General features: G+C 48.9%; 1 protein-coding gene across 2 annotated transcripts in view; it reads left to right on the plus strand.

Annotated features, from left to right (window-relative positions):
* LOC144149390 (endoribonuclease Dicer-S-like) overlaps nt 1-25,535 on the plus strand; it is a 438,166-nt gene that overhangs the window by 377,483 nt on the left and 35,148 nt on the right. The window contains exons 1-9 of one of the 2 annotated variants that reach the window (XM_077680950.1): nt 3,636-3,926; nt 4,019-4,168; nt 10,159-10,321; nt 11,107-11,237; nt 12,508-12,809; nt 13,802-14,015; nt 21,240-21,571; nt 23,966-24,062; nt 24,135-24,377. In XM_077680950.1, coding sequence (XP_077537076.1) covers nt 4,070-4,168; nt 10,159-10,321; nt 11,107-11,237; nt 12,508-12,809; nt 13,802-14,015; nt 21,240-21,571; nt 23,966-24,062; nt 24,135-24,377 — 1,581 coding nt within the window. In that variant the 5' untranslated portion in view covers nt 3,636-3,926; nt 4,019-4,069. Of the gene's footprint in view, nt 1-3,635; nt 3,927-4,018; nt 4,169-10,158; nt 10,322-11,106; nt 11,238-12,507; nt 12,810-13,801; nt 14,016-21,239; nt 21,572-23,965; nt 24,063-24,134; nt 24,378-25,535 lie in introns of those variants that run through there. The other variant, XM_077680951.1, reaches the window with a different exon arrangement.

The raw sequence follows: 25,535 nt of genomic DNA on the forward strand, positions 1-25,535 counted from the left end.
AAGTCAACCGAGCACAAGGAAACGGCAGGGGGAGCGAGCCCGAGTGAAGCAGACAAATGCAAGAATCCCTAAGCCAACATCACAGAGACACGCTTTGCGCGTCTCTGTGATGTTCCTACGAGGAACTCCCTACACCATTCAGTTGGACATTAATTTGAACCAGATTTGTAGGTTGCCTTTATTTGAGGTCGTAGTTTAGGGGGAAGCCCATAGTGTCCTATGGGATGGCGTGGATATTGGTGTACCATGAACGAGTGAGAGTTGGGCTGGAGGAGTATTGTGCTTATAAATGCACTTCATAGGGGCCCTGAGAGCATTCATTAAGGGGAGACCCCATCTCCAAGCCGTTTTCGTTACCTTTTGACCTACCCGCTTGGAATTTTACCAAGCTTGATGTCCTTAGGCCTGCTCAGAACAAGTATACGTTGTTTATGCTGTGCAAGTTTGAAGATGCTGTATGTAATGCATAATGTCACAAAAATCTTCCCAATTTTAATTAGCTGCGCACTGTATGCTGGTGTACTTCACATGTATCTGTGTTCTGTAAGGACCAAAGACTGCAACTATACTGCAAAAATTATGACCATACAAAATTTGCTGTTTTAAAGTGCTGTTATTTTACTCCAAGTACAGGATATTTTATGCTTGTTCCAAGCGTTTTATAGCACTGTCCAGTCCATGGGCTTTTGAAAGGCAGGTGAGATGGGAAATCTGGACAGTTCTTCCAGGATACTGTGCAAAGTGAGTTGCTCTGAGAAAGAAAGTAGCCCGGGAACGCAAGTAAAAATTGTTGAGGAGACTGGAGAGTGCAAAAAACACTTGTGCTCTTACAGCGGAACTGTCTACGGCTAGGATGCAGCAGATCATCTGTGGCAGACTGAACGCAGACCAACAACTTTCAGTACACGGAAAAAAAAAACCAAGGTGCCTGCATATTTTGATATAAGATGGCCTATGTTGCCCTTGGGCAAATATCTTCCCAGCAGTGCATTTGTGTTTAGAGGTTAAGTCGACTAAAACAATCGGATTAAGATTGGGCTTCGTAAGCTGGCTTTTCCACATCATGTGTTGCGCAGTGGAGCACGACCACCTACAGCCCCACTTTACTATCCTCTCCACTGCTCATCCTCCTTCCCAAATTGTGGCATTTCTCTGCACTCTGACATTTCATAATGACGCGCACTCTTAGGCAGCGACATGTGCAGTGCACAAGAACCTGCGTTGTGATTGGCGTAGCCGTGCTATAGAAACACCCGCCATGTCTCTACAAAGGTGAGACAGCTGCGCATATTGCGCACTTTTGATACCATTCCGTTTTCTTCTGCCAATTAAGCGGCTCGAAAATCGTGAAAATTGTGGAAATTGCACCACACTGCTCCAATATAGTCTTGCGTAGCTTGGGACGCAAGGATTTTGATGCTCATGTCAGTTTCAATGGGGAGGGAAGAAGGCCTTCTGGTTGTCACTTTTATTGTTGGCCACTCGCAAATGTACAGCAGCAATAGAAAGACTGAAACTGAGCAAAAGACAGCTTCTAAAACGCGATTGGCTCTACAGCCGGGTTCGCTGAAACGGCCTTTCTGATTGGACATCGATCTGGTTGCTACTGCGTACTTAGGCGCCCAGTGCGCTTTGCTGATATTTTCCGTAGTTTATTTTACACTGCCAGGTAGGTTCCTGATAATTCGTTCTATAAGTTGTGGTACTACAGTGACGTTAAAGGGACACTGAAGTGATTTGTAAACATTGCGGGATTACTAGCGCAAATTGTAGTTCGGAGTCCGTAGGCATTGTTTCGACCACTCTGGCCACGTTTACGCGAATTTATTTAGTAGAAAAATCAATTCGAAAATGCTGTCCTCCTCTCTTTACGCTCGCCCATTTTCTGTGGCGTTTTCGTGTGACGTCAGCAGGAGATGAGCTGGAAAATGGCTGCGCTACTGCACGGTTCGCCGAACAGCCGATCGAGTCAGTCGGCCCAGCGTTTCGTCCGCCGGCCGCCGACGGGTCGTCGCTATTCGCTCGCTCAATTGAAACTAAGCCACAACACCTTTGTGAATGAAAGAATGTGCCTTTCCTTACTTTGTTAGTTTGTACACTGTGTCAAACTCAGAGTCCGGGTCGCTCCACACAAGCGCTGCACAAGTGCACATGCGACGCTTCGCTGACTTTACGCTAGTAGGAAAATCTAAGGCCAATTGAAGGCGGGAGAAGAGTCAGCAAAGTACTAAGAAAATAAAATCACCTGAAACTTTTACCGTGGATCGCAAAACTAGGGAGCAGGAAGCACTTTTTGCGCTGGGTAAACAAGCACAGCGGTCAGCAGCACGACCGCACATCTGCGAACGCTTTAATTTCCGTCAAAGAAATGCAATTGCTAGACGTGAGATATTGTGGAAGTTTGGGGGACACTTACTGCAGGAGTGATATACAACAAATAGTCACATAAAGTACTTAAAATGCTTAAAATAAATAAAAGTGTAAACTGGTCATACATTATAAACCTTATATAAGGTTTCTTCGATTTGGCTGCACCAGTTCAAGGGGTGCAGCACCGTCGTCCCAATTTATGCGCGGTAAGGCTCGTCCGCCGTTACCGCCGTCTATGCCTGAACGTCAGGTAAGTTTGCCGGGCGAGCGCAGCGCCAGCCGCGGCAGACCCGCGCAACTCTGGGACGGTCCCGCGCCGCGTCGACCGCCTTCTGCGCCCGTGAAGCACCCTTGCAAAAACGTGTGCCATAACTTTATTTGCGTGAATATCTACTACATACTGCAACGAAGTCATGCAGAAAAGTTATATAGTAGGGGGGAAACTCCACATGAAACGCGGCGCAAATACATTGCTGTCGTCTTCAGCCGCAGGTTGACTCAACTGGGAAGGCTGTGTTCAAGGCTAGAGCCACTAGATGAAGTTTAGTAGTGAAGTTTAGAAGCGTAGCTTATTTAGTGGCTCTAGCGCTCTAGTCAAGGCTTTGCATTCTCTTGAGGATTCTTTTTCTCTTCTTTCTTTCTTTTTTTTTTTTTGATGTGCACAATGTGCTTTCATAAATACAGTGGCACGCACATTCGCAGAAATTTAGAACTAATTAATAGGATGCATTCATGATAGCTATGCAAGGTAGCCATAGAGAAAGAAATACTGGTTTTTTTTATTTCTCTATGAGGTAGCTACAAACTTATTTGACTTTGCCATAGCCAGCTGTACTTGAGCACCAGCTTTGATGGGATTCGAAGCATAAATAACCAATTGTGTAAAGAAAATAGTCACCGAGATAATGCAACGGACAATCTCCTTTTTGTGGATATGCGCCAGTGTCAGGACAGTGCAACGGACAACCTTCCATCTGTGGGCATGCACAGTGTCCGGACAGTTATCATGGTCCAGTTTTGGTCACGCTCTATCGCACTCGCTTATCTCTTGCTCGCTCTGATCCTACCAGCTGAAACGACCGCTTGGATTGGTCCCCGCTCACCTTTGCACCGCTATCTACCCTCCCAATTAATACTTTTTCGATAGTTTTAATTGCCACTTTTGCAGGTCATCATTCAGCACTGTGTGGCGGCGCGACAATCGCTAGACTTCAGGCGAATTCAGGGGGTGGGATTCCACTGATTCCACTTCGCTACACCATAGCGCTACAAATTTCGGCCGCGTGATGTCTGCTTTCACCGCATTGAGCTCTAGTTCGCGCTACACACGGAGTACCAATTTCGTTATCACCAGCAGCTAAATAACTTATGAGGGTTTGGGCATGGGCAAAAATTTTCGAAGTCAATCTTTCTATATGGTTTTTCGTCATTATCATCGTCACCATAAAAACTTGTCACGTGACCGGTTTATTTCGAACAGCTGGTGTTGCCGGCGTTCTCGCCTGTAGTGTTGTGTTGTCTCTTCACTGTCTGCACAGCCAGCATTCTGCCAAAAGGTACTGTCACTTCAGAATTTCCACGGCTACGGCCGAGGGTTCCTACGCGGCCGTGTTCTGCGAGTATTTGTGTGGTCAACTTCTCTCCGCAGGTGAGCCTTCGGGCGCGTTCTTGGACGTTGTCAAGCTACCTTGTCAAGCCAATGGAGCAGAGCACGAGCTCGTCGTCCAGGGCAGAACCCGCGACGGACGACGAAGAAGAAAATGTTCCGAGGGACGAATTCACTCCCAGGGAATACCAGGTAAGTTGACCTGAGGCGGGAACGATAACCCTCGTGATGTCGTGACACGGGTGCTTGAGACTAGTGCATCCCCGGGACCGTACGCCGGCGCGCGTGTTAACTGCTCGGGGGGAAGAATGCGTCTTCGAATTTCGTTTAGTGGAGTAGGCAGAAAGAGCTTTCCAGGGTTAGCACGAGAAGTTCCCTTGTCTCGTGGGGGAGGTGTTTTTTCGAAGCCGTCTTCTATAGTTACCGAATCTCGCTCCGGCTACGCATGGTTTCGAATTCGTCTTGCACAGATGTTGCAGCATGCATGGGCAGCCTCAGAGGCAACGTAATAACTTATAGTCGCTAAAGCCGGCCTTTTCCCGGTACCTGTACGGCTAACGGCAGCTACGTCGAACTAAAGATGTCAGGAAACCACGCCCCCAACCGAAAAATGCCATTGGAGGTCCAATTGAATAGAACATTTGCATTTCCACTTGAATCCAATTAGTCCTATAATGCTTTCGGCAGGGCCAATTGGGCCTCCAATGGTTATTTTCAGCTGCCCCCCCCCCCCACCCCCCCCCCTCGACACATGAATCAAATGAATGAACGACTTTATTTAGAAATAGGCCTGAGGCCCTGGGGGGTTATTGGAAGATGAGGGAAGGGGAGTGGAAAGCCTCAGTGAAAGTTTCGTTTACAGTCGGGATCAATTTGAAAGTTATCGCGGGAGCGCCGATCGACCGCGACGACAGCGCCTTAGCGTGACACTTTTTAGCATCAGCCACAATGAGATTATGCTAGGTTTGCTTCTCCCATGGCTGTTCCAGGCAGTGCGCGCACTGCCGTCAAAAACGACAAAGGCCACGTTCGTTTCTTTTTTTTTTTTTTATCCTTTCATCGACATATTTCACACTGATACGCAACCTTCTCAGGGTAACTATGCCGGCATGCCGGGGCATTGTTGTGTAAAAAAAAATGTAATTTGCTTCCGCAACGCCGAGGCAACGCCGCCTGCTGAGGTATCTTTGGTGTTATCAGGTTGCCGAGGAACGAAACACGTATACGTCACCCAAAAAGGAATGAAGAAAAAAATTGCGGCAGTCGGCCTTTCTAGAAGGGGGTGAGCGAATTCTATGCAACAGCCAAGAGGTGAGGGACGGCAGCATAATCTCATCTTCGCGAATGAAAAAAGTGCCACGGAATGGCGCTCTGGTCTTGCTTGCTTGGTGCTCCTGCGATAACCTTCAAATTGAGCCTGAATGTACAGTCGCCAGCAAAAGTTTGCGGGATGTGCAGCGCATGACCAAGCGGCGCAAAACTGCATTGCTGCGCTATCTGCAGCCAGCGAGCGCCGGGTCGAGGCTCAAGGAACTGGCGTGCTTTGCGCACGCGTGTCCTTTATTTGTTACCGGGCATCTCTGATTACTCGCTTGCCCGTGTTTAATTACACTAAGAATTTATTTACTTAACAATTTATTTCATTGTAAAATAAATCTATCAAGGGAGTTTCAGTGATGTCTAGCATTCTGGTTTTGTTTCTGCTTCATTCACGCAAGCCTCAACTTGAAACCTGCATGTAACGAAAAATTGCGAGATTTTGTCAACTTCATTATATCGAGGTTTACCTGTAGTCAGTGTATAGGGCATCGGTATGGATGTTTGTTGTACTTTTCAAATAAGAAGCTACGATTCAGTGTGACTGAAGTGCCATTGTGTTTTGCTTGTAGATCGTTAACCAGTCTTTGGCTACTGGGTCGAACACTGTTCTTGCACATGTTGCTGCGCAAAAATGTAAATGAAGCTTCAATCAATCATTCAATCCTGCTCACTTAATCCCTCCCGCCCCCATCTACTTGCCGCCCCTCGCTGTCATGTAAAGGCCATGGGTGCAGGTGTGCATTTGACAATTATTCAGACTTGGCGCGAAGCAGTTTCTTTTTTCTTTTTTTTTCAAAACTTGGTTTTTCCAAGAATTTCTTTTCCCCAAGTTTGTTACTCCCTGAATGGCAGCTATGTGCTCGTGGCGGGGTCAGCCTCAAACATGTTTACCCATCATTTCTGTGAGCGTTCTTTTGTGTGTGCACCCACGAACTCGCGTGAGCTGCCGAAAAAGCGGAGACTGAAAAAAGTGCAGCACTATGTTTAATGCCTTAAGTTTTAATGCCATTAATTGCTGCTACACGCAAAAATCTAATGCCATTCACTCTGTCATTTTTGGTTTGAGGGGTTCCGCACAACTCGTTCGCCTTCACGAACGCGATGGGCACCAAATGGAACCAACGAAACTCTCAGCACCATAGTGCTGACGTGGAAACGTAGCCGAACTTCGAAGTAAGACAACTTTTTGTGCATTCTTGGTGTGAAGTTCTGAAGAAAACGAAGTTCACTAAATCTCAGCGGCAAAAGGCAAAACATCATGTTACTCGTCGTTTCGAATATTTCAGATTTGGCTACCACTGGCAGGCGACGGCAGCTGCTGAAGTCACTTTTAGAAATCGCTCGCACTATTTTTAAACACTATTTCTCATAACGTTTTCTTTCTCAACAAACATTTTTAAAACCCTTGTAAGACATTTTTCTCTGCGTTGAAAGCTTCTAAAATATTGGTGCATTTCTCTTTTTGGTCATTATCACCATCATGCCTAACACATTTAATGCGTTTGCGTTTTCGTGTGTAGCAGGACCCGCACAAATGTCATTCGATATCTTAAGGCCTTAAACACTTAATGCCATTTTTCGTGTATGTGTGGCACGGGTATAAGACATTCATCATACTAGCGAACATTAAGACAGGGACAAAGCTAAAGAGGAGCTTTGTCTTAATGTTCGCTAGTGTGATGAATGCCTTACTACAGGAGTAGTTTAGGCAGCAAGAGCAGGAGGTGCCCGTTTGTTTACATTACTCGGACATGGAGGAGGGTTTTGCCTGAGTTGTCCGTTGCGACATTGTGTATGCCAGGTGGTATCCGTGGCTATCTAAAAGTTGTGGACTCGTTACGTTTTCTATGCGCACAATTTTCGTTAGAGTATTTGAGCGCAGTCACTAAGAAGAGACTGTATAACGATCTCTGCGACACTGTTTTTCTCATTCCTATGTACAGAATTGCTCACTCGGCTGGCATGGGTCGAGATGTGTTAAAACGGGTTAAAAGAATGCCAGTTGCACCGGGATGTAAAACATGGATGCAAGAAAAGGGCCTTTTTATGCCGTGGAGTGAGCAGTGTTGGGAGTGTGGGAAGGGGGTAGTTTTGTTAAAAGCAACAGTAAGTATTGCTTATGCGCTGCCTGGAAAAGATTTCAGGAGGGGTTCGAACCCCCAAACCCCCCGGCCTCTGGGTATGGTTCTGGCTTTGCTTATGTGGAGGATGGTCCAGCATTGTGCCTTATAGCACGCTCTCTGTATTCATTTCTATTTGCTATGTGGAACACCAGTCTGTTAACTTTGTTGCTGACTGGTGCCGTTAAACGTGGCAGATATGGCTTTTGTTAAGGGGAATAGATTTTACCAGGTACCTTAGGGCGTATTTTGGCCAAATTTTGTTTTTGATTCAATCCTGATCACAGCCGTGGCTTTTTGCCCTTTGTGCGACCGTGTGAGATGCAAACTTTGTTCAGCTTTCAGTTCAAGAAGTCACGCTTGTTTGCCTATTTGTGCACATTGAAAAAGGCTGTACAGCATGTTTTATATATTTGAGAATACGGTGTGCAAGTAAACTGCACGTAAGTTGTTTGTCATTTTGGGTTTCCAGAGGCAGCTCTGAGATGGCCGGTCTATTGGAACAAGGGCTTTGTTGCTTGTAGAGCAGTGGTGTTGCATGGGTTCTCGCCTTCCCAGAAGTTCTTCAAAAAATAACTGCTTCTTGCTGCCATACTGTTTCGAAAATCATTGGCATCGGAGCAGTGGAATTAGTTCTCTGCTTTTACGGTGAGCATGCTTTGTTGTGCGGCCTTAAAAAAATTGGCCGCGTATCTGCTCCTTTCATCGCAAATGTCGACAAAAGACATTAGTCTTTGTTGACATTTGCCAAGTAAATGCCTCCCTTCGCTTTCCCGCTAACCTCTCATGTTGTCCCTCTTGCGTCGCGCTCCTCCCAAGGTAAACACGCTAAAGGTTTGCTCAAGTCAATTTAAATTTACTGCGTTCCGCTACTCCGGGATGGGTGCCTCGATGCCAGCGCTGTCATACGGCGGAGACGCACGCGAGTCGAGGCGCCCTACTTCAGCGTTTATAGAACTGCATTGCCCTAGTCCACATGCATTCCAAGCAGAACGTGGAACATATGTAACTGTTGCCGCTTGAATTCTTAAAATGCCGCCAGAAGCTATAGTGGCGCGGGCGACAGCAGGAGACAGTCTGTATTTTTTTTCTGCAGTAGATGTAGAATTGCATTTTGCAAAAATCAAGCATCTATGAATTTGTTTATAAAGGAACACTGTAAATATCCCTTGTGTACTAATTTCCTGCCTTATATTTGCGTAATGTCTTGCTTTTGTTCAACACTGTTGACAAGTATGAACATATAAACCGGACTTGTACGTTTAGATTTGGCTGTGAGTATATAAGACTATTGGGCAGACTTTGTTTCAATTTGGCCCTGTGACTGAATCGAGTCAGACAAACAGACATACAGACAGACCAAAATTTCTGGGTTTAAGTAGCCCAAGAAAGACTATAGTCTCTAAAAAGAATACTTCTGGAGATCTGGAGTGTTCCAGTGACCTGGGCCATTCAAGTGGTGGCTGACCACCAACCCTGGGCAGTTTACGAGTACAGTACAAGATCACTACTCCTCCATTTTCTGGGATTAATAAACACTTTATCCTTCTCCAGCAAGGTTTCCCGTGCAGTGTAAAATTCAAAAGGAAATGTTGTCATAGGTTGGCAGCAGTACGTTTTGGCAGGTGTGTGTGGAGTAAGGGGGACGTCACTGTTGCCTGAGGAGGATACACTGGAGTAGTCAGTAAAGGCCTCTGTTTGCGAAGCAGCATTTAGGAGGCTTGCGTTTGTTGTGAACTCATTTACAGAGTGCTCTCTGTGACTTTGTTGTTGCATGGGACGTGTTGAGATAATGGATCCTCTGTGCTTAGTGTGCGAGTTCTGTCGAGGTTTACACGTGATTAGAGGCCAGCTTTTTATGGGTGCTAGATAGAACAAGAGACACAGGATGGATTGTAGTGGCCTCAATTGATTTCTTGCTGGCTGCAGTGTATAATTCGACGGTGGGAAATCGTCCCCCCCTCCTTTGTTCAAAACAGAACAGTGCCTAGTAGTGCACCTGTGGGGTACCGCCAAGCAATGCGGCCACTCCTTCACTCTTTGGCATGGCTGGCTGGTGGTGTTGCGCAAGACCTCAACATTATCGGGTGTACAGTGTGTGCGGCTTATGTCTCATGGTTTGGATCACCTTTGACAGTTTTGCAGGGGGCACCTCAGTGCGCGTATTTTTAGCATTTAGACAGGCAGTAAGCTGCACTCATCACTGAAATGACTGTGCTTCCAGGGACGACATACGGAGTAGCAGGGCCTAGCCAGAAAATTTTTTCGGAGGGGGTTATGGGTTTTGGGAAGGGGGTAGTTATGCCGAAACCAACAGTAAGTATTCCTTACGCGCTGCCTCGAAAATATTTCGGGAGGGGTTCGAACCCCCAAACCCCCCCTCTGGCTACGGCCCTGCGGGGTAGAAACTTGGGGGTCTCACAAGCCTCTTAAGAGCAAACTTGGACCAGCCCAATGAGCTGTGGGTGGAAAGGTGCCAGGTGTAGCTCTCAGAGATGAGGAAACAGCAACCTGGATTTGGGAACAAACTCGTGTTAAAGACTGAGCGAAAGACATGGAGTTTAGGGGCAACAGGTGGGCCATCTGTGCAACGAGGGGGCTACCAATGGACCATACGTGGGACTACAGGGGAAGGCCAAGCATTCAGTGGAGGAGTGGACTAAGAGTGGACTCTTTGGGAGGTTTTTGTCCATCAGTGGGCTCAAAAAGGCTGACGATGAGGTCTCTTCTCCCCGTTCCCAGGTGGAGCTGTTTGAGGCGGCCCGGAAAGAGAACATCATAGTGTGCCTGGGAACGGGCACTGGCAAGACCTTCATCGCCGTCATGCTCATCAGGGAGTACGACGCGGCCGTCAGAGTGCCCTTCGAGGAAGGCGGGAAGCGCACCTTCTTTCTTGTCCCCACCGGTACGGCCATCCGCTGGGCTTGGGTTCTCACACATTCGGGGAGACTAGTACGGGAGAGCGTACGATAACTTGCTGCGCAAGTCTTAACCTAGCTGATTTGGTGTTGAAGTTAGTTGAAGAGCATCGTTGTTTCAATGCTGTTACATAACTGGAGGTTGATGAAACCCCTGGGGGGGGGGTGCCTGTTAAAAAAAATAGTCGTGCTCTGTGGGCCACTCGTCGTTGCTGTGCCACCCAATTTTTGGTATGCTGTTCAACACTGCATGGTGTTGTGGCGCTGTACCTCTACACCCTTTGTTTTTTGGTTGAGGCAATGATAGTATTAGGAGGCAGTATGTGCTTGCCAAGATGTGCTTGAACATCTCATGCACTCGTGAGTTGGGAGGTAATAGCCATGATCCAGATGCAGCTCTGCGTGGTGCATCAAATGTAACTCTTGTCTTTATGTATGGCCCTCGAGGCTCGAAAGGAGTCTGATGAGAGCACCTGTTGCAGCTTTGCTGGCATTTTCCTCCCTGGGGGGCAGGAAAGCTGTAGCCCTGGGAATCACAAGCTCAGTAGTGGTTGCACATTGGCACCACGAAACTTTGTCGACCAAATCGTGCAGCCTGAAAGACCTGAATTATCTCATTCAGCCGAGCATTGTCCAGCCCGTGCTTAAAAATTCTGTCATGGGCTGTTCCACGAGCGCAAGTATTCCTGGCAAGTTGTTGAGCAGAGTGGTGCAGTGCCACCATCGATGGCGAGGACAGTGTGGCTCCAAGTGTGGGCTGTGTCTCGCCCAGTGCCCCTTGTGGTGCAGCAGCAGAAGGCCATCAAGGACCAGACAGATCTGCGCGTGGGCGGCTACGTGGGCGACATGAACGTGGACAACTGGAGCGCCGAGCACTGGAACGCCGAGTTTGTCCAGTCGCAGGTGGGTGTTTGGGCCACTGCTCATGGGCAGTGTCCAAGTGTGAATCTGGAAAAGGCGTGGAGGTTTTCATGGCAGGCGAGGTTTGAAGAGTGTGCTCAGCAGCGAATGAAATGGGGGAGATTTGGGACAGATTCTTCGACCAGGTGTGGGGCATGTTGCAGTGCACCGTTTTAGTATGCCAGGTGGAGTCGTGGTGCGCAGGAACAGAATGATTGGCGAGTGATGTGTGTCGCATTCTTTATGGTGCTCGAGGTTCCTCGGCTTGCTTGGGGTGTACGAAAAGGCCTGTTTCAGCATATTGGCTGAAGGAGCCTGTCTGACAGCAGCTGCCCTGTGCTTTGCAGCATTGACTTTGTGGTGGCCCAGCTTTGAGGGCCACGTTTAGGGAGCCTGGGTGTGCAGGTTATTCTGGTAATGCCCGGGCAATGCAGCTGAAACTGCTAAGGGACAGCTACTTTGGGAAACAGCCGAGATTGATGGCAGTCAGAAAGGTTATTAAAGTGTAGCTGGCTCTGTTTTGCAATATTTTGGGCTGGCAGGGGGGCGTCTAGCAGTTTGCTGGCCCGCAAAGCACTTATCCTTAATTAAAGAGAGCCCGCAATATTTATGGGGTGGTTCAAAATATTAGCTCTCAGCCGCACTGTATTTGTTTGCAAAAAGCAGTCCTCGCACACATTGGTTTGTGGTTGCTTAATTGCGCTGACTGGAGGTTTCTTTGCACGCACTACTAATATATTGTCGCTTGTAATAAAAGTGCAATGGTTGTTCATCAGTGCTTATGCATGTCTGCTTCTCGTAACTTAGTTTTCCGTGCTGTCATCAAAGTAACATGTATAGCCAACCAGCTGAACGTCGCACCTTGGTGCATGATTTATAAGCCTGGCCGACCCACCTGGGTGGCTCAGTGGCTAAGGTGTTGTGCTGCTGAACCCAAAAAACATGGGTTTGATCTCAGCCACGGTGGCTGCTTCTCTGGTGAGGGAAAAAGCAGGAACGCCTGTGTGTGGAGATTTTGGCTCGCGTCAAAGATAGCCAAGTGATGAAAAAATCACCTAGACAGAACAGGAACACCTCAAGGCCCAGTCATTTCACTACTGCTGTTCAATGTCGTGATGATCGGAGTAGCCGAAAGTCTGAGCAGAATCAACGAGGTCAAGCACACGTAATAAGGGGCTCTCCAGTGAGGTGCAAGTCAGGGGAGACGACGGAAGGTGTGTAATGCCCGAATGCCCCCTGTGTGTGAAGTGCAATCTTCCGTGGTGTTCCGCAGGTGCTGGTAATGACGCCAGACGTGTTCCGGCTGATCATCCAGCATGGGTTCCTGGCGCTGTCCCGGGTGAACCTGCTGGTGCTGGACGAGTGCCACCGGGCGGTGAAGCAGCACACGTACCGGGAGATCATGCGCTGCATGGACGTGGTGCCCCAGGAAGACCGGCCGCGCATCCTGGGCCTCACGGCCTCCGTGCTCAATAGCAAGGCCAAGGAGCGAGAGGTGGAGCGGCGCATCCGCGACCTCGAGGCTGCCCTCAGCGCACGCGTGCTCACCGTCTCCAACCAGCAGAGCATGGCCCGGTGGGTGGTTTTGAGGCACATGAACCTGTGGTGGACCTCTATCATCCAGTCCCTGCTCAGCTTTCACGGCACTGTTGGTGTTGGTGGGATGTGTCGATGGGCAGTGTACTCGCATTTGTTTGGAGTGAGTAACTGGCAAACAGCTTGGAATACTCTGCCTTGAAGGAACGGGGTCTGAGCTGGCAAAGAAGTGAATGAGGTGACGGTGATGGCACAGTACATTGCTGCATTATGTGCACTGCACCGTTAGCATCATGCAGCCTCGGGATAGTGCTCACGAGACACCGTAGTGCAACAGCAGAACTATTACCTATATAGCAGCAGCGTCACAAACTAGGCCCCCAACAACTGCCAATTTAAAGTAAATGGTTGGGAAGCATGAAAGTTTGCCTATGCATACAGGCGAAAGAGAGAGGGGACTTGATCACACAGACAAGTATTGCTGGGGGGAATGGAAAGGGGGGGTGCTTACAAGGCCCAGTTTAAGCGTTCAAGAAGAGGCTAGTGTGGGCTTCCAGCAGGGTGGTGGTGTAGCTGTGGTGATAGCCGCACATGTCATGCTAGTGTTGCACTACCAAAGTTTAGGAGTGACTTGCAGGATGGCCTGCCTCTGATGCCCGGCGGGTCAACACCTGGTCACTGTGTGCTCGGTGGTGGAACAGTGTGCTCAAAAGTAACAGTTCAGCAGCCAAATTTGAGGGACGTGCAAAGAGCTCAAGGTGTCCTTTGTCATCTCAGACATCCCAGAGTTGCTCCAAAGCAGCTCCGTGTTTTATTTGTGCATGCGATGCCTCCTCAGAGAGCAGTTTTGGCCTTTCCACGCACTGCTCAGGACTGTTTTGAGCAGGTAGATGCTGAGCCAGGCATGGTGTGAGGGGCCGTCCTTGTTGCTAAGCTCAGCCAAGCCCGATGTCAAGTGAGTGCCGGAATGTGCCAGTTGAGCAGGGTCTTGTTGTTGCCCCTCTCCTCTTTCTCCACCACTGTCACGCCAGGTATGGGACGAAGCCGAAGCAGGTGTTGGTGGAGCACGAGCAGCAGCAGTCCCTCTCCGGAGGGGTCAGCGTGGAGCTGCCCAAGGCCCCCCGCAGCCGGGGAACCACCTCGCAGGGCCAGGAGCTGGACCGGAGGCAGGCCAGCCTCGCGGGCGTGCTGCTCAACCTGGGACCCTGGTGTGCCCACCTGGCCGCCACCGTCGTCATGGACGAGGTCAGCGGGGCCACTTGACAGTTGCATGGGAAAGGAGGGGGGGAGTAGCTGTCTGCTGCCTGAGGGATACCAATTCAATACTGTAGCCGACTGATTTTTCGGACCTGAAGGGGAACGAGAAATAATCCGTGATTCGCAAAAACGAACTTTATTTCCTTTAAATAGGACTGAAGAAGTCGCGAATGTTTCCTTGCCTTAAATTCCCACTTGGTGCAAGAATGTTTCCCTCGGGTCTCTGCAAGCGTCACGTTTTCTTCGTAAACGTTGGACAACATCGCCAAAGAGGTGCCAATGTCTTGCGTTGATGGTTGCGAAATTGCACGCAAAATCGTGGCCTTTGCGATTGCATGCAAAGTTATGGTCTTCGAGATCAAAGTTTGTTACCCCGGCGGGACTCGAGCCAATCCCCGTCCAATCCGAAGCTAGCCAGGTGATTTAGGATTCAAAATGGCGTCGTCCTGTACTCGCACCGTGGCTCTGTCACGGAAAATTTTGTCTGAAAAATCGAACTTTAGTCTTTATTTTGTTTGAAATATCCGTTGTCATACCTGCCAACCTGGTGACATAAAAATAGGAATATCTGCGGATTGGGAGAAGTGGTGGGCAGCACACTTTAATTTTTAAGTCTAAAATGATTCACGTTTTCTTCACGCGTTCTCATGTTTTCAGAACCATACATGAAAACCGTCAGTGTTGAAGAGTAATGAGCAGCAACTCCATTGGGAAGGGGCAGCAAATTCGGATATCCACGATTTCGAGAACACTTGGTAGTGCTTTCGCGGCTTCGAGCCCGCCTTTGCACTGCGAAGCAACTGCCGCAGTCGTACCACGCACAGGACGCGGCAGTCATACAAAGAGCGCCACGAACACGAAAGTTGTAACCGGCCCATGAACATGCTATAAGCAGGCTTGCCGAGGTAGAAGCGAGTTCACCCCGCTGCGTAGCCCACCCCGAGAAGACGACAGAAATCGCAGCTTCGCAGATGGTGATAACAAGACTACGTATTGCTTTCTCGTGGCGGCGCAGGTTCCACAGTGTCGTTTAAATAGATGGTCCCAGTTTTTTTTCGAAAATTCGTAAAATTTCAGGCAGGATTCGTAAAATCGTAAGACGCGTAAAAATTCGTACATTTTACGGAAAATTTGCAAGAGTGCAGGTATGCGTTGTTCATATACATTAACTCTTATGGGACAAATGGTGGTTCCTTGAGAAAGCCCGAAATATCCAGCAAGTCCGAATTTTTAGAGTCCGGAAAAACGGTCTGCTGCTGTAGCGCAGTGCTTCACACTGTTTAAGGGGCCATGAAGACAAAACGCACCTTTGTTCGATTTAAAGAAACTGGCCTTTGGTAACTCCGAGACGCGAGAGCCGTCAAAATGCAAGAAATGTTGAATGACATTCAAATTTTGTGCTGTAGCAATGCAGTGTAGACAGGAGTGATATAATATGGGCCAGCATTAAAAACGGTTATCAGTGCGTTTGGTGTTTTCATCCAAGCAGTAGGATCGAATGAGATCCATCGTTAGATCCATGGCAATCCATCGTTAGAAGCAGGTCGCAATATCAGTGAGGTTCCACTGTATTAGGCTGACCGGTATACAGGTCCAGGGGTGACTTTTCGGCGAATTCTTTTTGGTAAAAAATTTTCACCTACATTCTGACTTATACGGTTTTTTGTACCTTACAACGGTTCTTTGCCGGATGGAGACGCTTTAAGCTTTCACCTTATAATGCTCCAAGCATAAAGGCCGACCTCCATGCAGCGAAATGTAGGCGAAAAGGCGGCGAACGTCGCCCGGCGGCGCCCGCTCCGCCGCCGGCATCGAAAATACAGCTGTTCGCCGGCGATCTACGCGAACTAGATGTCGAATGCGCGGTGGCGAACACGACCGGAAGCGGCAAACTGCATTTTGAGGCTGCAGCCAATCACAGCCTTGTACTTCCTGTCCTGTCCTTGTACTTCCTCACCTGGCCTCACGTTGCATGGAGGTTGGGGTGGACGAAAACTGAGCGGCGCGTCAAACTGCCAAGTTCGCCGAGAAACTTTGCTGCATAGAGGTCGGCTTTAATGGTACGGTCAGGTCCGGATATATCAAACTCCAAGGTGGTCGCAAAATAGTTCTATATATCAGTAATTCAAAATACAAAATCTGACAACTCGGCACGTCACTGAGAGCGTTCCGAAATCGCAAGCGGCAGCTTACCAGCTTGTTCCCCAAAGCAAGAAAAATGCGAAACGCAGCACGACGACCACCGCACCTCAGTTAGCACGAAGAAAGTCTGAGCTTCGCTTGCTTTACGAAGTTCGCCAAATTGTTTTCAAGCTTTGAAGTTATGCCGTCCAAACGAGAAAGTCTGGTGCCATCCACTGCGCAGCCACAGCAGCGGATCACGCTGAGTGCTGATGCAAGCTCAGCTGCGGTAGGTGGTTTCGAATGTCGCCAGGGTCGCCGGTAGGGTCTGTCAAATAGTCGAGTGTTGCCAACCTGACAGATACTGCTGGTGCGTGGGGAAACCGCTGCAGCAATCCGCTGTGCGTCCAGGCTGCCACCTTCTCCACGACACCTCGAAGGACGCACTCATTTTTGCGGGAAGGGGAACCGGTCCTTGGCTGGGGCCAAGATCAGGGGTTGCAAGCAGGGTGCAGTCTCTTTTGACATTGTGAGCTCCCAAGAGGAAGACTATCTTTTGCCCCTGCTGCCCCTCATCCTTACCGCCACCCACGAACTGAAGTGAATTTGTCAAGCTCCCGTTTTTGCTTGGACTGCGTAGACTGGCTCAAATTGACACACTTTTCATCGTTTATCCGGTTGACAAGTCGGTAATTATTTTACAAAGCTTGAAAGAAGAAAAACTACCATGTGTGTTCTGCGGTGGCCGCACCAACTAAACGCTGTGACGATGGGAGGAGGTGCACCGTGATTGGACGGTGCCCACGATTAGCATTCAGACAAGTTTCGGTTTCGGTTCTTTAAAACAACATGCTTGACATCCGACTGCATCGTTGGATGGGCATTCTCGATATCTCAGTAATCGTCGTACCGCGCTTCTGACATGTTGTCGGCTGTAAAATACGTAAGATAAGCCTCCCAGGACGGCTTGGAATCGTAGCATTCACTAGCCGAGACCTACGCAGTGCATGAACGCCCTCCGCGTACCCGTAGACGCCCAAATGTCATGCGCTTTTCCCCCATATTTGGAGCTTGCCTCACTCATGCCTGTATCGTAAAAAGCGGGTTCGCACCAGGCCAAGGGTCTGTGCCCACTGCTCGCAAGCAGTCGTTGCTTATGGCAACAGCACGCCAACGAGAACTCGCTAGTGCGTCAGTGTCAGCGTGCGTTCTGCGAACTCGTTCGTGGAGCAGTGAATGTTACGGCCCAAAAATGGGGAACTCAGTATAGAAAACATCGTCCGAAAACAAAAAAAAAATCAACTCACACACACACACACACACACACACACAAAAAAAGAATGTACCCTTGAGGATTCGAACTTGCGACTTGCAAAACAATAAGCATAGCACTCCAGACCTCTCGGCCACAGGCCAGCGCTGCCGAGGTTGGAAATATGAAGTATATAATGTATAACTAGATTACACTTTTATTTAGTTTTAGTGTTTCAAGCAGCTTAGATGACTATTTGTTGTACAGTCGAGTCCACTTATAACGATACCGTTTATAACAATATATCGGATATAGTAATGAACAGCTATGGCACCGTCCGCTGTTGTATGCTTTCCATGGTAAAATAAACAGTTTATTACAATGCTCCAGCGCCGTGATATCGGATATAACGATTGAATGCGGTTACAGCAAGCACCGAAAATGCGAGCTACTGCGGGCTCTCCACGCCAACCATGCCGACACCATGTGCCGCGATGCACCTCTCATCCCGTCCACCCCTCAGAAAACGAGTCAACTGCGGCGCTTACGATGAAGCGAGAGAAGGGGACGAACAATTCTCTATCCAAACACCCTTCCCGAAGCCTCCGCTTTGGCCCCGTCCCCGTGACTGCTGCTTTGACTTTCACTGGGTGCCTCTTCAGCTACCTCCGTTTTTCCGCGGATCAGACGTCAGGGCCGATATTTTGGAAACGTCTGAGTGCCTCACTGAAGAGGCGATCGTTGCGCAGATACGTGCTGCGGACAGCGGTGGCAGTGATAACTGACGACGCGGTTGCACAGCCTACTCAGGTAGCACCTTCGCAGGAGCCCCGACGCATGATAGTCTCTCGGGGACTTCGTTTCCACCAAGGACCCTTCGCTCAGCTAGGTGAAGCACCTGTAGACGCTGTTGAAAAAGATGTGCCGCCAGCTTCATGTGCAGCAAACAAAGCTGACCGAGTATGGCTTCTTTTCCGCAAATAGGTAGCAGATGCGTAGTCGTGCTGCTGACCGCTGTGCTTGTTCACCCAGCGCAAAAAAGTGCTTCTGGCTCTCTAGTTTTTCGCTGTACGGTAAAAGTTTCAGTTGATTTTATTTCCTTAGTACCTATATTGACATCGCTGACTCTTCTCCCGCCTTCAAGTGGCCTTAGATTTTCCTACTAGTGTACCAGTCAGCGAAGCGTCGCATGTGCGCTTGTGTGGAGCGACCTGAACTTAAAGCTTGATACAGTGTACAAACTAACACACTAAAGAAGCATTCTTCCATTCACAAACGTGTCCTGGCTTCGTTTCAACTGAGCGAACGAATTGCAACAACCCGTCGGCGGCCGGCAGACTAAACGCTGGGCCAACTGACTGTCGGACGGCTGGCGAGCCGTGCAGTAGCGCAGCCAATTGCCAGCTCATCTCCTCCTGACGTCACACGAAAACGCCACAGAAAATGGGCGAGGATGCAAAGAGGAGGGCAGCATTTTCGAATTGATTTTTCTACTAAATAAATTCAGGTAAACGCACTCAGAGTGGTCGAAACATGGCCTGTGGACTCCGGACTACAATTTGCGCTAGTAATCCCGCAATGTTTACAAATCACTTCAGTGTCCCTTTACACCATCTTTGTCTTCCCTTGCGAGTATGCCACAGCAGTATTTGAATATCCACGGTGCTGTGACCGCTGTTGTTACACGTGTGACGATATATTCGCGCTTGTTGCGAGTCCATGCTGTTCTTTTTTTGTGCAAACCCCGAGCCTTGGACGACTGTGTGCGTGACAGGCTGGAAGTTGCGTGAGAGCCGCTGAGGATTGCGGCAGGACAGTTGTGTAATGCTGATAGGTGACATTCACTTCACAGGGTAGCCTTGTAGGCAACCCCACGATGTGTGCCAAGGCGCTATACTTTTGCATGGTATTTCCGAGGAGATGTTTAGAATCCTTGATACATGCAACGATTCAATATATCGGGGTTCGACCGTATGTGGCGCAGTTCCGTGGTGACAAAAAAAAAGCATACTGGAATGAAACCAACGTTGCTGAGTAATATTACCTCGCATGAAACCCTTGAAGAGAACCTGGTGGTTCTCTTTACTTTCAATGTGTAGTACGTGCCGCCAAATCAGCTGGGACATGGGTGGTAGCCCCGTGAAATGCCTCGTTAATCACTCAAAGAAGCATTTAAAAAAAGCTCCGCTGCAGACCACGCTGCACTTGCTGGTGGATCACGTAAACAGCCATGACGCGCATGTGACGCTCCGGCCATCTGGGGCTTCTTCCACTGGCCAGTCACGCAGCTGGAGATGCGTTTGAGCTCTGCTGCGAACGCCTTACCCATTTGCTGCCCCGTGCGCGCTGTTGCGACCGGAGAGGCCGACCCGAGCCGAGCTTCGTTGCCTCCGAAATACGTGTGGTAGCGTGGTGTGAAGCAAGCGGCCAGCTGCTGTTGCAGCCGTGAAGAAGTCCAGAAGCCGTAGGCTAATGTAACTGCTTACTTCATAGTGAGAGGTGAGCCGAAGCCAAAGAACAACGCCTCAACGGGTGAGGTGACAGTACAGGACTCGAGCAGAGTGACAGCACTGATTCACTGCTCAAACAGGAATGAGTTATTTTTTATTTATTCATTCTGTAAGCCTAATTAAAGGCTCATACAGGAGTGGTACAGTGCAAAAAATACGACACTTCAACAAATCTCTTCAAAGGTGTTAGGATACAAGGGCTATTAATGGCGATGCATGTTTATATTTCACAGGTTAACACACTTTCATTGATATTCAGAGTTGCACAATATTTCAACTTCACTAGGTAATTTATTCCGTGTTTCTATGATTAGTGGAAAATAGGAAAATTTGAAAGTGTTGCTACGAGGAACAAAAGGCCTGATATTACAGCTAGGGCTGGTTCTACGTGAATGATAAAAAGGAGGCCGGAGGTATGTATCTTTGTCTATGTTTATGGCGCCGTGTTAAAGAAGATAAATTAAGGATGACACCGGTCTGCGGCATTTTAATGTTGGTAGACAAGCTTGGTTGCGGAGTGCGGTTATGCTATCGTACCGTGAGTATTTCAAGTAAATGAAGCGGAGGGCCATATTTTGTATGTGTTCTATCAATGAGCCCCTTAATTATAGCGCTTGAGGGGCTCGTATTTATACCCAAAAGCACCAATAATCAAAACAGCATTCCCTTTAGATTGTGCACACGCCATGAACGTCACAGACACACACAGCGCTCTTTCCAGAGTTCGTGAGCACTCGGTAGCAGCGGCGCACGCTGAGTCCGAGAGAGGGGAGAGAGGAGGACTCCGCTGCGATACCGTGGGGCTTCCGTGTCCTTGGGGTGCATTGAAGCCTGCCCCGTCGGCATCCGCCGAAGTTTTGAAATTTGCCGAAAGATAGGCGCTAGACCCAGGCTTGTTGAAACGTGAAAACATGAGTCACCGACATGGGGGGGCTTGCTTGAAAGGCACACGTAGTGGAGGCTTCGCCGCACAGCCGAGGAGTGTTGAAACAAATCCCAGCGGCGGGCTCATACGTAACAGTGCGTACTGCTTGCGTGCAGGATTGCTCCCGAGCTGCTGACCGTCCGGCCGCTCGCTGGTCGGCTGCAACGCCACTTCAATGGCCGCGCTCTTCCCGATTTCGGTTTCAAAATCGCCGATTTTTGCTGACCGCTTGCGGCGTACGCGCGCGTATTTCAGCTGTTGCATTTTGCATGCTGCTGTCTTTTTTCAGCAGACTATACGGAAATAGTGTTTTCAAGAGGTCGAAATTTCGAGTGCAGTTGGCCTTTAAGTGCGGCTTGTGGAGGGAACTGCTGAGTTGCGCTTCATGGTCCTACCGTGCGCAGGCCCGTCACATGCTGGACGGCCAGGACGACCCCACCGTCCTGCGGGAGGTGGAGGCCTCCCTGGAGTGGTTCGCCGAGGTCCGCAGCCGGCTGAAGCGGTGCATAGACGCGGCGACCTCCTCCCCCGCACCCCCCGAGGGAGAGCACCCCTTACTGGTGCTGTCCTCGGCCAAGCTGTGCCGCCTGCTGCAGATCCTGGGGCCCTTCCAGCCGGGGGGCGGCATGCGGCCCCCCCATGCCCTGCCCCTGTGCGGCATCGTGTTCGTCAAGGAGCGCCTCGTAGCACGCGTGCTCTGCGACTGGCTGCACGAGGTGGCCGCCCGCATTCCCCGGTGGGTGCTATTATTCTCACCACTCGGGAGTTGAAGGCTAGGCCTTGCTCTCGTTCACGAGGCGATATCTATACCAGAGGTGGAACCCTGTGGAGGGAAATCCTAGTGGAAGGGGCATTTGGTAATGGAATGCGCAGAAAAATGTCCGAGTTTTGCCACACTTGGAAGTTGGGGCTGTTATGATGGCTTCCTCTCCGTGAAGACAAAGTGCAGGTGGCCTCACTAGAATAGCACTGACACTAATTGCAGTGTAAACTTCACTCAAATAAGCGACGTAATGAGCGAAACAGAAAGTGGGCATGCGACTGCCCAGCTACTTTTCCAGAAACTTTGAACTCGTGACGCACCCGCCGCGTTGGCTCAGTGGCTGAGGCAATGTGCTGCTGAGAATGAGGACGCAGGTTCAGTTCCCGGCCGCTGTGGTGGCCGCTTTTCTGGTGGAGGCAAAAAGCGAGAACACCTGTGTGTTCGAGATTTCGGCGCACATTAAAGATCCCCTGCAGGTGGTCAAAATTAATTCGGAGCCCTCCACTTCGGCAGGCCTCATCGCCTGTGTTGTGTCAGTGCATTAAACACTACAATCGATCAATCAGTTGCACTGATGACGTATTATTGGCAGTTTGTTCCGACTGGCTGAGGCCAACGAAATCCACTGCAAATTTAAACACTGATTATAAGCTTGCAGAATGAGCTATTTGCAGTTAAAATTAGTGCACATTTCTTTTTATAGCAGTGAAAAACAGATGCAAAGAATGCTAGTTACGAACACATCAACATAGGAGCAGTATGTAGTGTGGTGCTTTGCCAGCCAAAGCGGCCTAACACAGCCATTGTGCACATTGAGCTTGTCTCATGACACTGCGAACTGCCGGAAGCAGCAACACTGCCACTTACGTGACCCTGTTTGTTGATTCATACCCACTGTTTCACGAAACGATTACTAGCAGTGGTAATAAAAATAAGCCAGGTAAAAGTGCAGTCAGAAACAGTGCGGGCAGCAGTCCTTGAGGGGTAGTGCAGCGTCATTTAGGTAGGCAGAGAGTAATCAAAGGGACGTTTTGCAGGTGGCGGCGGCCTTATTTTAGGCACCTGCCCATACGATGTTGCGAAACATACAGTGCAGTGGGAGAATTGAAATTTTGGCTTGCATTCTGCTGGGCAAGCGTTGAGAGTACTGTGAAACACCGAATGTTTTGAATAGTACTTGTATTTTGTCTTCACGAGCCCTTTAATTGCCCACTAGGGGCCGGGCTGTTTCTGCAAGTGTGCATTTTGAAATGGTGCATTTCAGGACCCAGTGTCCGCGATGTTTCTGACTGCCTTGGTGTGCTGTGGCAGAGGGGGACAGTCTCACTTTCCGTCCATCTGTCTGCAGCACAGGACATAACACACTGCATAAACATGCAAGGGCCACACAAAGTATTTAGGTCCAAATGGGGTGTGCAGTTGAACCCCTTTATAAGAGACGCGTACCAGGGAGCAGTTTGTCTTTTATATGAGATGCCTCTTATAAGCAGGTAACCATGTTTTCACTTACTAATCAGACCGTAGTTCAATGTCGGCACTGTATGACTAAAATAAGCTCAAAAGAACGCTAACGCATGTTGCAAAATATTCATTCTAACTTATGTTTGGCCCCAGAATTTATGAAACAGTTCTGAATCTTTGTTTGCTTCATGACTGTATTTGCACTGTTTTTTACAGCCGATTCTACAAGCTTTCTTTCCTTCCGCTGTTTCTGGAAGATGAATCGTTGTTGTTGAGTTCACAAGCCTGATGAATAACCAGAGCGCACAGCTTCTTCTGCTGTGTGCTCAGGCTATTCATTACGCTTGCAGGACTCAACATCTGTGATTCTTCTTGATTGGGTGCTACGCGAGTGGGAGAGCCCGCATGTGCGGTCGTGCTCCAATAGATGGCAGTAAGCTTCAACCACTTCTGTAAGTCGCATTTCCATTGGCAGGGCTTCTCAACGTCATTTCATAGCTGACTGAACCACTGTGTGTTTGCTGAAGTTATAATAAATAGCGACTGCAGGTGTCTGTCGTCCACCTGTGTTTCCACAATGGAAGCAACTGCAATTAGTGACTGGTGGCACTGCATCGTCCGTTACAAGCGAGATTATTGATTAAAGTTCTAGGATGACTTGTCCCTTATTTCCAACCGTCTTCTACATCTGATGTCTGTTATAAAATAGGTCAATTTAATGGGAAAGATAGGGCAGCCAGCCATGTGAGTACATAGTGTCTCTTATACCCATTTGTCTCTTACATCCATGCCTCTTATAACAAGGTTCAACTGTACAAGGTCCCCAGGGTTTCCGAGGCAACCAAACTTGGGGGTGTTCGTACCTCGGAAAAGACGCTCGCTCACCATCAGACCTTTTCCTTTCAGGTTCGGCTACCTGAAGCCGTGCTTCATTGTGGGGCACGGTGGGAACCTCCAGCTGGGCTCCAAGGAGGCTGGAATGAGCTTCAAGAAGCAGTGCAAGGTGGGTTTTCTTGGCTTTCCTGCCTCGTGGGTTCGCACCTGCAACGGCCCTTGCCCCCCCTCTGTTACGCAGGTGCTGCGGCAGTTCTGCCGCCAGGAGCACAACCTGCTGGTGGCCACCTCGGTGGTGGAGGAGGGCATGGACGTGCCCAAGTGCAACCTGGTGGTGCGCTTCGACTTCCCCGACGACTTCCGCTCCTACGTGCAGTCCAAGGGCCGGGCCCGCCACCAGCACTCGCTCTACGTCATGATGGCCTCGCGGGACGACTACGCCCTCGCCTGCACCAACCTGCACAACTACCTCGCCATCGAGGCGGTGAGAGAGCTGCGCAGTTGTTTGCTACGCTGCATGCACTGGGCTGAGCCAGGGTTGCTGCCTCTTGTGGGCATTAAGGGTGCTACAATAGGCTATAATAGGTGCTACCTGGCTACGATAGGCAACAGCATCCCCCCAAATTCATATTTCTGGCTCAAAAATGTTTTTTTTTCTGTAAGCAAGTTATAAGTGACTCTGTCCCCTTTTAGAATCTGCTCCGTGTTTGTCATTTTTTTCCGTCAAGAAACTTCCAGTTCCAGACCACAACGCTTTTCTGGAACCAGCTGTATTGAGAAATTGTTTGGCAACCATTGCATAGCTAATTTTGCATGCAAGAAAAATCCAAAGAATGTGCACGTTTTCTCCACATTTGAGCTTCAAAGCCGTGCACCAAAAGATGTCTTTGTTGGGCCTCGCTCTCTCTCAAGATTGCAGCATTGGACTCTGTTCTTTCATTCAGTGGTGGTAGCATTGCACGAGCCAGAATTTTGAAATCGTTGGATTGAACCCTGGGCACAACACCACCATCAAGTGGGTGAAAGAGGTTGACCACGAGCAAAGATACTTTGCGAACAGAGCTGCACAACAGATCACAAAATAGGCAAGGCAGGACAGATGGTAGGCTGAAAAGCGATAAAAGGACTTCGACGGTGATGACAAAGCTGGTGCTTACTAAATAAACGACTCAAGTGGTGTCTGTGGGAAAAAAGTATTCTCTTTCACCTTTTTTCTTTAAACTCAGTTACCTCAAGAGTGCTTTTTATAACATAGGTACCATTGTTTCCTATATCTTGCAGGATAACCAGCTCACATTTTTTTTCTGTCATCTACATAAGTTGTCACATCTACTGTGCCAGAATTGAAAACATGCACCTAACAATTTGTCTCACAATTTTCGATATGCAAATAAAGCCAGAATTTAGGTACTGGCAGAAAAAAAAAAACTAAAATTTAGCTTTAGTCTGATTGTAATAATTCTGGTACAGGTAAGAGCCCGAAATTTGAAAGAAAACGATTTATGCGGTATGTAGATACCTTTAGCATACCTGCCAACTCTTCCGAATTTTCCGTAAAATGTACGAATTTCGACCAGTCTTACAATTTTACGAATCTTGTCTGAAATTTTACGGGAAATATTTTGACTTCCGAAATAAAAAA

Source organism: Haemaphysalis longicornis, unplaced genomic scaffold (genome assembly GCF_048455015.1).
Source record: "Haemaphysalis longicornis isolate Haplotype H1 unplaced genomic scaffold, Haemaphysalis longicornis Haplotype H1 scaffold_8, whole genome shotgun sequence".
In the NCBI taxonomy this organism is placed as follows: Eukaryota; Metazoa; Arthropoda; class Arachnida; order Ixodida; family Ixodidae; genus Haemaphysalis; species Haemaphysalis longicornis.